Here is a 12,848-nt window from a genome sequence, read left to right as displayed (position 1 = left end):
TAAAGGAGAAAATGTCAGTTTATGAGATGAGTATTTGATTAAATAAATTAGTAAGTTTACTGTGGAGCTGTTGTTAACATTTGATAGTTAACAGCAGATAAAGTGATCAATACTGAAGAGAATAGTTTGAGATTTAGGGAAATATTAACCTTCCTTCTGAGACTTAGAAAAGCAGCTAGATACCACTCTAATGTCTGTTTGTTGAATATGAAGCTAAAGCCTGCTGTTGTTAGCATTGCTTAGCATAGAGACTGGAAAAAAAATGGGAAACAGCCTAGCTCCCTCCTAAGGTAAAAAAAAAAAAAAAAGCCTGCTAGCAACTTTAAGAAATGATATCTCATTGGTGAAGCTAAGCTAACGAGCTGCTGCTGTAGCTTCATATGTAGCATAAAGAGGTGAACGTGATATTAAAGCGTTCGGCCTTTTAAAATCAGAAAAAAGAAATATGGATGCTTCTGTTACAAGCGGCTGAAATGATGCTTGTCAATCAACCATAAATAGACATCCAGATGTTGTTTGGCCTGTAGGTCCAGCTGATGAACCCCCACCCCCTCCTCTCTCTCTCTCTCTCTCTCTCTCTCTCGGAGGCAGAGACACCTCAGTACACCCTGGCACCGCACACCCAATGTGGGCGATGCTGATGTGAAAAGGCACCGTTACTTAACAGTGACTCACAGTGCACCATTATACCCCCACCACCACAACTGCAACGCTCTCCTCACTTCTCCATCGCTGCCCCCCCCCCCACCTCATACTTCACTGAATGTGTTTCTGTTTCTCTTTCTCTCCTCCATCCCTGCATCGTTTCCCTGCGAGAAAAGTTAGGGGGACATTTGAGACAAAGGATGAAACATGAAAATTGAGGGTCTGAAAACGCCAACACACATCTCACTCCCTCTTTGAGGCCTTACCGAGCCGCTGGCAAGGTCGCGCGAATGAAGTAGAGATACATATTGTGCTCTGCGTATTTAAATTTCAAGAGAGCGAACAATTTCAGTAGCATAAAATTCAGACTGGAAACTGTTTTCAGCTCGAAACCAGCACTGAGGCATCAATATCTGAAAACAATGCTGGAGGAACATCAGAGGAACATCAGCACAGCATCCACGCCCATGCTTGGGGGGGTTGTAAGTTACAGTTGTAACCAGGGATCTGTAGTTCTTTATGTAGGTCAGTCCATGTCAGCCAATAAGTCCAATTACCATCAGCCCCTGAAAGAGAACAAGCTCTGACCTCTGCTCTGCTTTCATGGAGCAGAAAGGGCTGGCATGGGTGGAAATTCTGACTCTGACACAGAGATAGTATTTTATTATCATTATGGAAGATATTTAAAACAGGAGGCTTCAGTGTGTAAACAGAAGAATGGATATTATAAGAGGGAAATGTCAAAGAAAAGGAATGTTTACCTTCTTAAAAATGAGAAAAGAATCATCTTTCATGACGTCTGTTGATATCAGAGGTTTAAAAGAACTAAACGCCACGCTCAGTCCCTCCTCAAATACTGGCAGAAAAGCAGCACTTCCCCCCCCGAAAAACAGCAACTTATCAGCAGCGAGAGTGCACTCAATGATTCATACACTCTTTTAAGAGAACTTGAAACCTTGGCTCTATTTCCGTCCCGGCCTCTCTCTGTGTGTGTGCACGCTGCACGAGGGATGGAGCAGAGGGATTTAGTGGGACTAAGTAGTTTGATATTTCTATTGGTTTTCTGTGTGTATTTTCACTCTCTCTTTCCCTCTTTCGCAGTGATCTTCCTCATCATATGGAGACCAAGGTCATGGCTGATTGAAATATAATAGAAGTGTAGACATCTGGCCTAATACTGTGGGAAGTTAAATCTATTTTAATGGCCCCTGCCGCAGTGGATTCTCTCTGATGCACTCTTGCGCTTCACTGACAGTAAATCACAATGTTCTCTTATTACCCTGACTGGAATGAGGGCATAGAGAAAGAACAATGAGGGATCCACATCATTTGTTTTCACCCCTCCCTTGCTTTTTCCTCTCCTCTCCTCTGCGCTCCTCCTCTCCTCCGCTCTCCACTCCGTTTGCGACTCATAAAGCAAGGGGCTTAAAGAGAGTGACATCATGAAAATAAAAATAAAGGGGATTATGGGTGAGCTATTGTGCCATATGTGATTACTGGGGCTTCCATGTTCCCTTGGGGGGGATGAGTGACTACGAGACAACATATTTTATTTATTTATACGATTCTCTCTAATGAATAAGAATAGGAAATGTGGCTGAGACCACAGTATTGCCCCGCTTGACAAAAAAAGAAACCAAAAAAAAAAAGAAAACCAGCCTTTGGTCTAAACATTAAAGATTTTTTTTTCTTTTTCTCTCTGTTCCGGTACAAAGATCAGAGATATTTTTTCACCCTTCATCTTTGATCTATAACTGTGATGTTTTTTTTCTTAAATTGAACTGACATAAATGTGCGGCACATGGCCCTTTTTCACACCTTTTCAGAATACTTCCTTTGCTGCTGTGTTTTTAGAGTTCAGGCCCATTTCAGCACAGGTCCGCCTGCATCTGCAATGGAGAGTCAGGTCCTTTTTACCCGTCTAAATGAGATCCATTCTGATGTGACATTTGAGAGAATTACCAGTGCATGGGGGAGCAGGGAAGAGGTTAGCTCTCTTCTTTGCAATTGGTTGAAAAAATACCACGGCCCACCTTTAGTGACGGACGGTAGGAATGACCCTGAGCTACTATGAGCTACTAACGCCCCCCCTCCTCCAGCCCCTCCTTGCACACTTCACTTATCCCAGTTCTGTCTCGCTGTCAGTCAGCTCGCAGGGTCTGCTTTTCCATTCTCCGTCTATTGTACCACCCTGTCTGCTTCTCTTGATACATCACCCAAATGGAGTTCCTTGTCGTTTCAAAGTCAGGTCAGATCGCCTTTGTGGACCCTGCAGGCCGGCGCTGTAATGGTCACTTGTGAAATGTTCAACACACGCTGATGATGAGTTTGATTTCTCGCCCTTTTCTTGGCTTTTCAAGGTTGATCCTTGAAGGTGAATGTTTGAAATGAGATGTTTTAAAGATTTACTGTTGCCATCCGTCTATCTGGAACACACACAGTGGACATGAAGACCTTTATGTATGCACGGCCAGCTGTTGTTTGTCGCCCAAACCGTGCTGCCGTCACTTTGTTCACCAAGTAGCATATGGCTGAATGACTTTCCATAGGACACTGTATACTCACTCAAAGTTATATGGTTTTATGACGCAAAAGAGTTTGTTATTAGTTATTTTTAAAACCTTATCGGTGTTTTGTATCACAGGAAACACTCTGAGAGCGTCAGTCACTCAAGCTGTAATAACAAAGTCCATCAAAGACAGACAGCTCTTGTCTTTGGACAATTTGCCCCCCATCAGCCATGACAGGCTCTCTGCTGTACTGTGCAACACTTCATTCTCCTCCCCATGACGAACGCATCATTGTTCCCAGATGAGCCGTCTCCCACTAAACACCTCATAGGCCACGAATGACTCCACCAAGATAATGACTTCATCTCGGTTTATAAACCGTGTGTCGAGAAAACTTTGAGCTCCGCTGATTAATTTGTTTCCATTGAAGATAACTGATTACTTAAGTTGACACGTTGGAGCAGTGTTTGGTGGCAGAAACTTTTCAACCAACAAACTTATATTGCTGTACTTTCCTTTATTGCCACAGCGTGTACCTCAATCTTCTTTGAATATAACTGAGGATACAAACTGTTTCAACTGTACATGTACATTTGTACATAGAAGGGAGATAGTAACTATTTGACAGAAGCCCTTTTTTTGCCATTACGCAACAGTGCCGTAACAAAGCGCCAATGTTATGTCATTTTACATTCAACCATACACGGGTGCGAGTTTGACCTACCATTCCATCTCTGTGCATTTTACATTAAAGCTCCTGTGATCAGTTTTTTTCTGATTATGAAACAGACTGAAATTAATTCTGATGACTCTATATGACCTACAAAAGCAAACCAGACCATCAGAGACAAGATGGATTATTTCTATATAGTTATCTTTAAAGCCTGAAACTGCTGGCGGGGGGTAGGTGTCAGACGAAGAGATTAAATGCATGCTGCCTTTGTTTACATTTTCCAGGGCAGAAATTTAAAGTGAGTGATGCATGTGACTATTGAAGAAAGCAGCATGGGTATGCATGTATAAAAAAAACGGCTACCTGCTCATACAGCACTAGCTCCCCTTTAAAGCAAGTAAAAACTCTCTGAAGCCAAAGCTGCAGCATTAATTAAGATTTGGAATAAGTGATGTTGGAATGAATGTCATTGGTTCAGTGAGCTTGTCACTCTTCAATGGTTTATTACCTTAAAAGTAAGAGTTCAAAGCAAACAGTATGTTAAAAGGTGTTCTTCAGATTCTTCTTAAAACCATTTTTCATGTATGTTTTTCTTTTATGTGATCGTAGAACATCAGAAGTAAAGCCCTCTTTGTTTATATCCTTCATGAGAAAAAAGAACTGTTCCCATGAGGTCAATCATCTCCCTGGTTTAATTTGGTCTGCTTTGTGTATGATGATATTTAAGCAATATTTCACTTCTATAAACTAAGTTACAGCAATATGGTGTTTGATGTCAATCAAAGCGGATATACAGAGGAAGTCTTTTGTCTTAAAGTTACAGAAAGAAAACAGAAAGAATTGATGTGTAGATTCTTCAAAGGTCCAAAGTGTCGCCCTTGTCCAGAAAAATGACAGATTTGCTTACATTTCACCTCTGAAGGGCGGGGGTGGGGGGGGTGAAGGTTATGGAGAGAAGGCTGAATCAACATTTGGCGTTTCTTTCTGACCCCTCTCTCTTTTATCCACTCTCCTGAAAGACAGTATATCTATGAATTATTTATCTCTGTTTGAAAATATTAAACTTGTGATGTCCTTGTCCCATGTCTTATCTCCAAGGGCATCATAAGAAGCTGTAAAAAGAAGGGATGGAAGACGCGGTCGTAAAATAGCATCTGACAGCATTTAAATCTTGGTACATACCTCAACGTGTTAAATGCTCATTCATGTTAAACAAGCATCTCTCTTTCATTTTACAGTTATAGTGTTCGGAAAGGGTTGTACCCTACCGCAGAGCTGCCTTTAGCTAGTGCTCATAGCCATTTTGGCTGGTGACCTTTTTTAGCAAGTGCTACATGTGCTATGAACGTGTCTGAGCTGTGTGCAAAGGAAAACTTGCTTAGACATTTATTGATACGCCTGTTCCAATAATTGTAATTCATTTCCCGCATTTTTGCCTGACAAAGACCAGCGTTTATGTGAATTACCACACTGGTTTCCTCTAACTATAACCATGACGGTTTTCTAACCTAAACCACATATATTCTTCCCCTCAATTTAACCAAAGATGAGAAGTCATATGACTCATGTTGCAGTCAGATGTTCCCGTTGTCTTTTAAGGAAATTGCAAACATATTTTGTCTAATTCAGTTTTCTTTCTTGCTTATTCGTTTGTTGCACAAAGGCTGCAACTTGGCTGTGGTTCAGTGGTAGACTCTGTCGTCTAATAATCAGAAGGTTGGGGGTTCGATCCCTCACAAGTCGAAGTGTCCATGGGCAAGACACTGAACCCCAAATTGCTTCCAAAGACATAGCTTCTGTGTATGAATCTGCATGGATACTGATTGGAGATTGGCATCATAGCCTTAGGTGAATGTGACATGTTGTATAAAAGAGCTTCAAGTGGTCTGAAGACTAAAAAGTGCTATTTAAGTCCAGTCCATTTAACTAGCGATACTTTTGATAATCAATTAATCTGCTGATTATTAAATTTGATCAATCAATCAAATCAAATTTTACTTGTATAGCGCCAAATCATAACCAAAGTTATCTTGATACACTTTACAAAAAGAGCAGGTCTAGACCGTACTCTTTGTTATGTTATTTAAAGACAGGCCCAACATGAATCTCCATGAGTAGCAACATTCGGCGCATTAGCATTTTAACAGGCGGAGACCTCGAGCAGAACCAGACTCATGTTGAACAGCCTTCTGCCTCGACTGGATCTGCCATCATAGTTTCCCTTAGTGAAAGGTGACATCTTTAAAGTTCTTATCTTGAAGATCTCAGTTTTGTTCTCTCTAGCGGCGCCTAATGGCGATAAACGGTAATTGCAGAGGCACACTTCCCAGATATCCAGACGTCTACGGTTGGCTCCCTTTGTAACGGTTGTAACTCTTGGTTTTTTCTCGCTGACAGTCGCTTTCCTTTTTAGACTGTTTGCCTTCATCTGAGCGTCGAATTTGTTTCTTTTTCTTTGGATTTTCACTTATTTTTGAAGTTGTATCTGTAGTCATCGATCTTTTCTTTGTTTGTCCAGCCATAGTAGATTACTGTTTACTCGCAACACTTGCAGAAACCGGAAAAACAGCCGAGATCTGAGATGAGATCTTTAGAATCTCTTTTTGTTATCATGGATGACGAAAACCAGCACACACATATGAGAAGCTGGAATCAGAACATTTGTGGCATTTATGTAATATATTTATATGGTTTATTTTTTTATAATTATTGCCACTTCAATATTGACACAATATTCTGTCAATTGACTTACCACTATAGTTTTTTACTTTTCACATCTAATAATGCAACCACAGATATAAAGGGAAAGTTACACAGCCATTTGTGCTGGGGTTAGTCTGGTTCTTTTATCATTTACAAGCTGTTACTCCTCACTTTCCAGTTACCTCTTTGTCATTCCAATTTCAATTTAATGAATGAAGTCATATAGCCAGAAATTGATGCACAAACACACAAGATTTGTATGTTCATTGAATTAGAGAGCGTGCGTATGCTTGTTAACAGTAATAACAAATGACAGTAATAGACGATGAAGAAGCAGACATTTGCAGATCCTTTATCGTGGGAAAAGGAGTTGTCAGTGATAATATTTCTGAACAAGCAGCGAGCGAGGAGACAGAGAAAATAGCACATCACCCCCTGATAGTAAACATACTCCTTTTTATTATTATTATTCTCTCCCTAATGATAGTGCACATTATGAGACTTTTATCCTATCTTCAAGCACCAGTTCCTGCTGGTGGGGACATCGGAGCTGCTCCTCGTCGTTTCTTGCCATTTGTTTGCTAAAAGTATTTGTTTGCAAGATGAATTGCTGCTCTGGCAGGCGAGATGACAGCATACAGCAGGATGATATTGAATTGATTTCTGAAATGTTGCAGAACGGACTAGTTGATGTGTACCACGAGACATGAATAATAAAAATTCTATTAAAAAGCTCTTGAATGGCTGACACTGGAATATTATTTGTGATGATTAATTTTCTTCAGTCATTATAAAGGGGAGTTGGCATCAGATTGCCTCTGACAAAATTGCTTTTCATTCCCTGGTGAATACCCTCAGTATGCTTTTTGAGAGCACAAAACCATATTTCTCTGCGCAATATTATGTCAAGATAGGCGCTGGAAGAGACAAGCACGGGCTCTGCTCATGTATCACCTTATTAGTGCCATAAAATCAGTGCTTCTTTACCTGGTTTGGACACATCGGATACGTTTTATAAAGAGGGATGTGAGGCTTGTGTAGTCGAGTTTTCTATTTCTTCAAAAAAAAATGATTGTCATTATAATTATAAGATTATAAAATAGCCAGTTAGTGAGTATCAATGTTGTTTTTCCACGTAATGAATTTGATTAAGTATATTTTGAAGGCGCGCAGCCTGACAGTTTGTTGCTTTAAAGCTGTCAACATTTCTGAAGCAAATGACTCCGAACGGCAGCTGTTGTTGTCGAACTAATTAATTTGCCATGTACGTTTGTGTTGAATTAATTCTTTACACTTTTGTAAGCCCAACAATTTGCATTTCTAATTATTTTTATTTCCAGCAAAACAGCCCGAAACATTCTGAGTCTGCCGCAGACACAAATCTGAACAACACAAATCAACAGGTGCATTTAAAGGCAATTATGAAGCTTTTTAATTACTGTGGAGCTGCCTTTGTGAGCTGCTTCTCTCCTGGATTACTACAGAACTTTAGTTTGCTATTTCAATGTTGTACAGGACTATAATTGTCTGATAGGAGCGCTTTTTCTTAGAGATTCAAGAGCTGAAACCAGCCACCTTTTTCATTTATAATGTGACTAATCACGGCTGTTTTCAGACGCAGGTTTTTATGTTGTTGTGTTGTGTTCTTGTGAATTCCATCATCTCCATTTGCGTCCTTCTACTTTCCCAAATGTATTCAAATTAGTGTAGGTGGGTTATAGAGAAATTGTCCACACAAAGGTATAATCTGACTTTTAATTTGGTGGATGAATAAAGGTTGCTGTGAACGCACTTTCCTAGTTTCATCCTCTTCCGTTAAATAATTCCTTTTCTTTCTTTGCCGTTCCAGAGCTACTCCAGTCAGGGCAGAGGCAGCAGCGGCGGAGGAGGAGCAGGGGACGAGGACTACGAGATCCCCCCCATCACGCCCCCCAACCATGCCGACCCGTCTCTGCTGCACCTCATGGAGCACGAGTCCGGTTACCCCTTCCACTCCCTGCCTCACAACGGCCTGCTCAACACCTACTCCTACCCCGAGCTGCCCGCCCTCATGATGTCCAACATGCTGGGTCAGGACACCCACCTCCTCACGGGGCCGATGCACTCGGTGAGAGCACCTTTTTTTTTTTTTCATCCATACTTATTTTAGCTGCGGTCCTTTGTGAACGTGCGAGTCAAGCGCTGTGGTAGGCTATTAGTCTCTGTGGTCATAGGGCTAGAAGTCAGCACACAGAACATTTTCTCTGAAGGTTTAACATGTTCGTGTCACGGAAAGTTCAGTCTTTTCAGAATGCTGCCAAAAAATATTGATCTTATGAGACTCCACTCCGAGTATAAAGTCGTTTTAACACCAATAAAACAGCAAAATGACAAATTCTTCTCTGTGGCGCTCTTAATAGTCTCAGATAATTCTTTCATTATAGCAAAGCGCTCTTTTATTAGAGTGATAATTAGACCGGTTAGAGGCCAAGGAAGCTGAGACAGTGAAGTGTGAGCAAGGCCAGAGTCTGTACATGCAACATTTATAAATACAGAGAGCTGCTGCCTCCTTAACACGCAGACCTTTGCAGCAGAGCTCCTTTAATATCTATTCAGCTGCACAACTCAAAGATTTCAGCGCCTGAAAGTGAGCTAAGAAAGGGAGCGAGAAAGTCGGCGCTGCACATTTCCCTTCGTTATGATCGGCAAAGCAAAAAAAGGGAACAGGGACGGATGGAGAGAGGGGGTTAAACACAAAATCTTGAAGGGGGGGGGAGTATCCCTTGTCAGCTACTTTTTATATTCAAAAGGGTGCTCAGGACCCCCACACCCCCCTCCAATAAAGGGACTTTTTCTTGTGTTAAACATGCTTCAGACTGAACATGTAAACACCCCTGGCGAACACATTCAAATGCTTTAATCATAGGATCGAAGCGGATGAATTATAGATGGCCTGTGTGGTGAATTATTCAACGTTATATACTTTCATCTGACATAAATATTACTTTTTTCTCTCTGCCCTCCATCATGAATATTTATGCTTTAATGTGAGCATCCGTGGCATTTATCCTCCGTTAATCAGGTCTTATGTGATTTTCAGAATCAAACTGCATAAGTTGCAGGCTCCGTTTTTTTTTCCGTGGGTGGTAGCTAAGGCCTCCATTAAAGCCAGTCTTCAGGATTAGGTCACAATCCATCGGCTACTGTGCTGAATATGCTCGAAAGATGCTGTTAACGGGAACATTTATAGTTGACTTCCTTTTTTATGCGGATGGCTGCTTTTACAAATCCGATAAAAACATTTGAATGGGTTGATTTTAGTTGATGACATCATTTTAACTGCGTTATGCTGTTAAAATGTGTAAAGTTAATGTGATATGCATGCTCAAGTATGCAACAAAGCAGCCCCTTTTGGACAATAGCATTTTAAAAGGAAACAGAGAGGGAGTGCCTCCGTCTTAAACAGCTTTTGTTTCACCTTTGCAATTATTTATTCTCAAATAGCCCTTCAGGGTAATGTTCCATTTTCTTATTTCACACCCCCTTTTCTCATAAATGAACCGTCGTTGCAATAAATCACCGCACAAACAGAGACTTGCACACACTGTGAAAGGTCCGGAGATTTATGTAACACATTCATGTTTCCCACTTCCACATTTTAGTACTACTCTAGCAGGGCCCGGCTAATAATAGCGGCTATTAATATTTCTTGTTGCCTAGCAACCCCGGCAAGTAATAGCTTACTCTGGAAAAATAGATGACCGATAAGGAAGAAGAAGAGGAGGGGGGCTGGTGGGGTTGGAGTGGGGGGATTCAATTCATTTATTATCTCCCGGGACAAGAGGAGCTTATTTCTGAGGCTGCCGAATAGGAAAGTGGGCTGTATATTGAGAAATATTTTAAAGCAATTGGAGATGACGTTATTTTCATTTTGGATTCATTAGAGATGTTTCATTTGATGTTTCCCCAACAAAGTCAATTAACCTTAATTTCATACTGATAAAGGTGTAATCAGGAAGATTGAATCTATCTCTGCTGAATGCTTAAGAATAATAAGGGGGGATGGAAACAGGCTCTCTGTGTAACTGTGGTCGGAAATGAACAGACAAGCCTTTAGCTTTGTTGTGTTGTATTAACAAAAGCCTCACAGACAGAAATTGGAGGAGATAGCTGGAAAACCAAAACGCTAATCATTCAACGGTCTTCTTTCACCGTCGCTGAAGAAGCAAATAAAAAGTCAACAGCGTTACCTTAAGGATACACTTCTCTTCAATAAAAGCTATCCTTCAGCGCACATATAAACCTCCTACAAGTACAAGCTCAGCTGGAGCAACAGATACGCTTCATCTCAGGGGATGTTGTTGCTGGTTTTTGTACAACATTTAGCCTAAGGCTAAAGCTCTGTAAACTTCTCCCTGCTTTGGGATTCTCTTTTTCAGCGCACATCGATCCTACTGCAAACACAGTTAAATCATTACAGGATTGCGAGCAGTGGATTGACCATCATCATGCTGCAAAGGCACACAATTTTCAACAATTCGTCCTGGTAGCTTTAAAGTATGGAATTTATGTGAATTTAAACTAGACCATATAAAATCTTATCATTTCTGGCCTAAATAACAGCGGTTTCCTCTGTAAATGTGCAGTTTAATTTACATTACATTTATTCTGTCTGACAGCCTCAGTCATCTAATTATGACTCCACAGCAGAAATATGAACTGCTAAAACAAAAGGATGTTTAACAGATGGGAAAAGCAGGTGTCAAACACATACAATGAGAATCAGGAAAAATATAAAGCTGTGACATTTGATGTACATTAAAGATTTTTATCCATTTTCTACTGGCATTTCCAGTCCTGTGTTCAGGTGAGCGGTTAATCCTTTCTGCTGCAGTCACATGTTGTTCATAATAGTCTTAACAGCCAGTTTTGAACCATTTGTCAAACTTGAAATTGCACCATTTAAAAGAACTCCAACAAGCAGAAGGATCAACATCTGCGCTCTAAAAGAAAGAGCTGTCAATCAAAAATGCTCATATTTTCTCTTTACTCCACCTCACAATGCTGACCTACTCCGTCAGCTCCTTTGAATCAAGACAGGAAGTTCAAGTCTTGGATGACTGGATACTGTGAAATGTAACATGCCTTCGTGTAAATGCTCATTGCTGAGGGAGAATCCCGGTCTCACCCTTAGCTGTCAGCGTTTCTGCCACCCCTGAGCTCGGGGAAGAGGTGGCACCCAGGGGTCTCATGTTCAACAAGCCCCCTGATCGTTGAGGTCTGGCTGAGCTTCAGTGGGGGGAGATGCAAGTGAGCTCTAGTTCTTTGAAAAAATAAAAGAGGGGGGACACTCACAAGCAGGCGGTAATGAGGGGTCGTGGAGGACTTTGGCGAACGGGCCCAACACGGTGCCTTGAGGGACGCCAGCATGTTTAAATATTGAAACAGAGCACCAGTCCCTGTCTCATTACCAGTGTAATGAGGGTGGTGAGGAGGAGGAAAGCCCCTACTGCCAAAGAGCAGCTGCCAGTTTTACCAGTTTATGTCACATATTCAGTTAGATAACTCTTGATGGGAACTTTGTTCTGTTTTGTTTAACTTGTGGCGATAGAGTATAATTCTTTGAAGTGTGTGTCACAAGTCATTAGCCACTGATTTTTAACGTTATCTCTTGTGTTGAGTTGATGAAAGTTAGTGTTGATATCATGGATAATTTAACAGTTTAAATAGTGCTTTTGTTGTTTATCTGTAAGGCTGCATTTACAGAGTTGTGATTGATTGATAATTTTTTCTGCTTTTGTTTTTTTGCAAATTGAGGGCAGAACAACGGCAACCCGGCAGACAAATTACACTGAAATATTCTCAAGACATAAACTTATTACTTTCATGTTAGAGAAATGTTGGCCACCTACATGTTGAGCAATCTGGCAATGCCTCTTTAGCATTCATTAAGAGTCATGTGGGTGCCCTATGAAAAAAAATATGTTAAGCATTCATATATTTGCTTTCATTAGATGTTACTAATGTTTGTCATTTGGTTTTGAGCACATATAGTACATTGCTATTGATTTCTGTAAACTCCTGCTAGTGGAAAAAGAGTTTGAACAGGTTTAGAACCCACAGTACATTTTGAAAGAAAAAAGACAACAAGCTACTTAAAGAGAATGAAAAGCAGAGTTAGGGAATAATTGATTGTGAATGACTTTAACATTTCACAAGGTTGTTTGATTCATAAGCAATACGGGAAATATTGAATAATGAAGCTTTTACTTTGGAAAAACTAACCCCATGTTGCGAGTTGAATGAGTACATATGCACTGTGCAAAAGTGCACACACA

At 40.7% G+C, this 12,848-nt stretch overlaps 1 protein-coding gene across 3 annotated transcripts in view; it reads left to right on the top strand.

Moving 5' to 3' along the window:
- Positions 1-12,848, top strand: part of LOC138590377 (TOX high mobility group box family member 2-like) — a 75,791-nt gene that overhangs the window by 43,469 nt on the left and 19,474 nt on the right. For all 3 annotated transcript variants that reach the window (XM_069661006.1, XM_069661005.1, XM_069661004.1), the window contains one exon: positions 8,381-8,638. In XM_069661006.1, coding sequence (XP_069517107.1) covers positions 8,381-8,638 — 258 coding nt within the window. The remainder of the gene's footprint in view (positions 1-8,380; positions 8,639-12,848) is intronic.

This window comes from Semicossyphus pulcher, unplaced genomic scaffold (assembly GCF_022749685.1).
Source record: "Semicossyphus pulcher isolate SPU_LCO1_2020_fin unplaced genomic scaffold, fSemPul1.0.p SCAF_13, whole genome shotgun sequence".
NCBI classification, from domain to species: domain Eukaryota; kingdom Metazoa; phylum Chordata; class Actinopteri; order Labriformes; family Labridae; genus Semicossyphus; species Semicossyphus pulcher.
The sequence above is the reverse complement of the archived record's forward strand: the minus strand, read 5'-3'. Positions and strand labels throughout refer to the sequence as shown.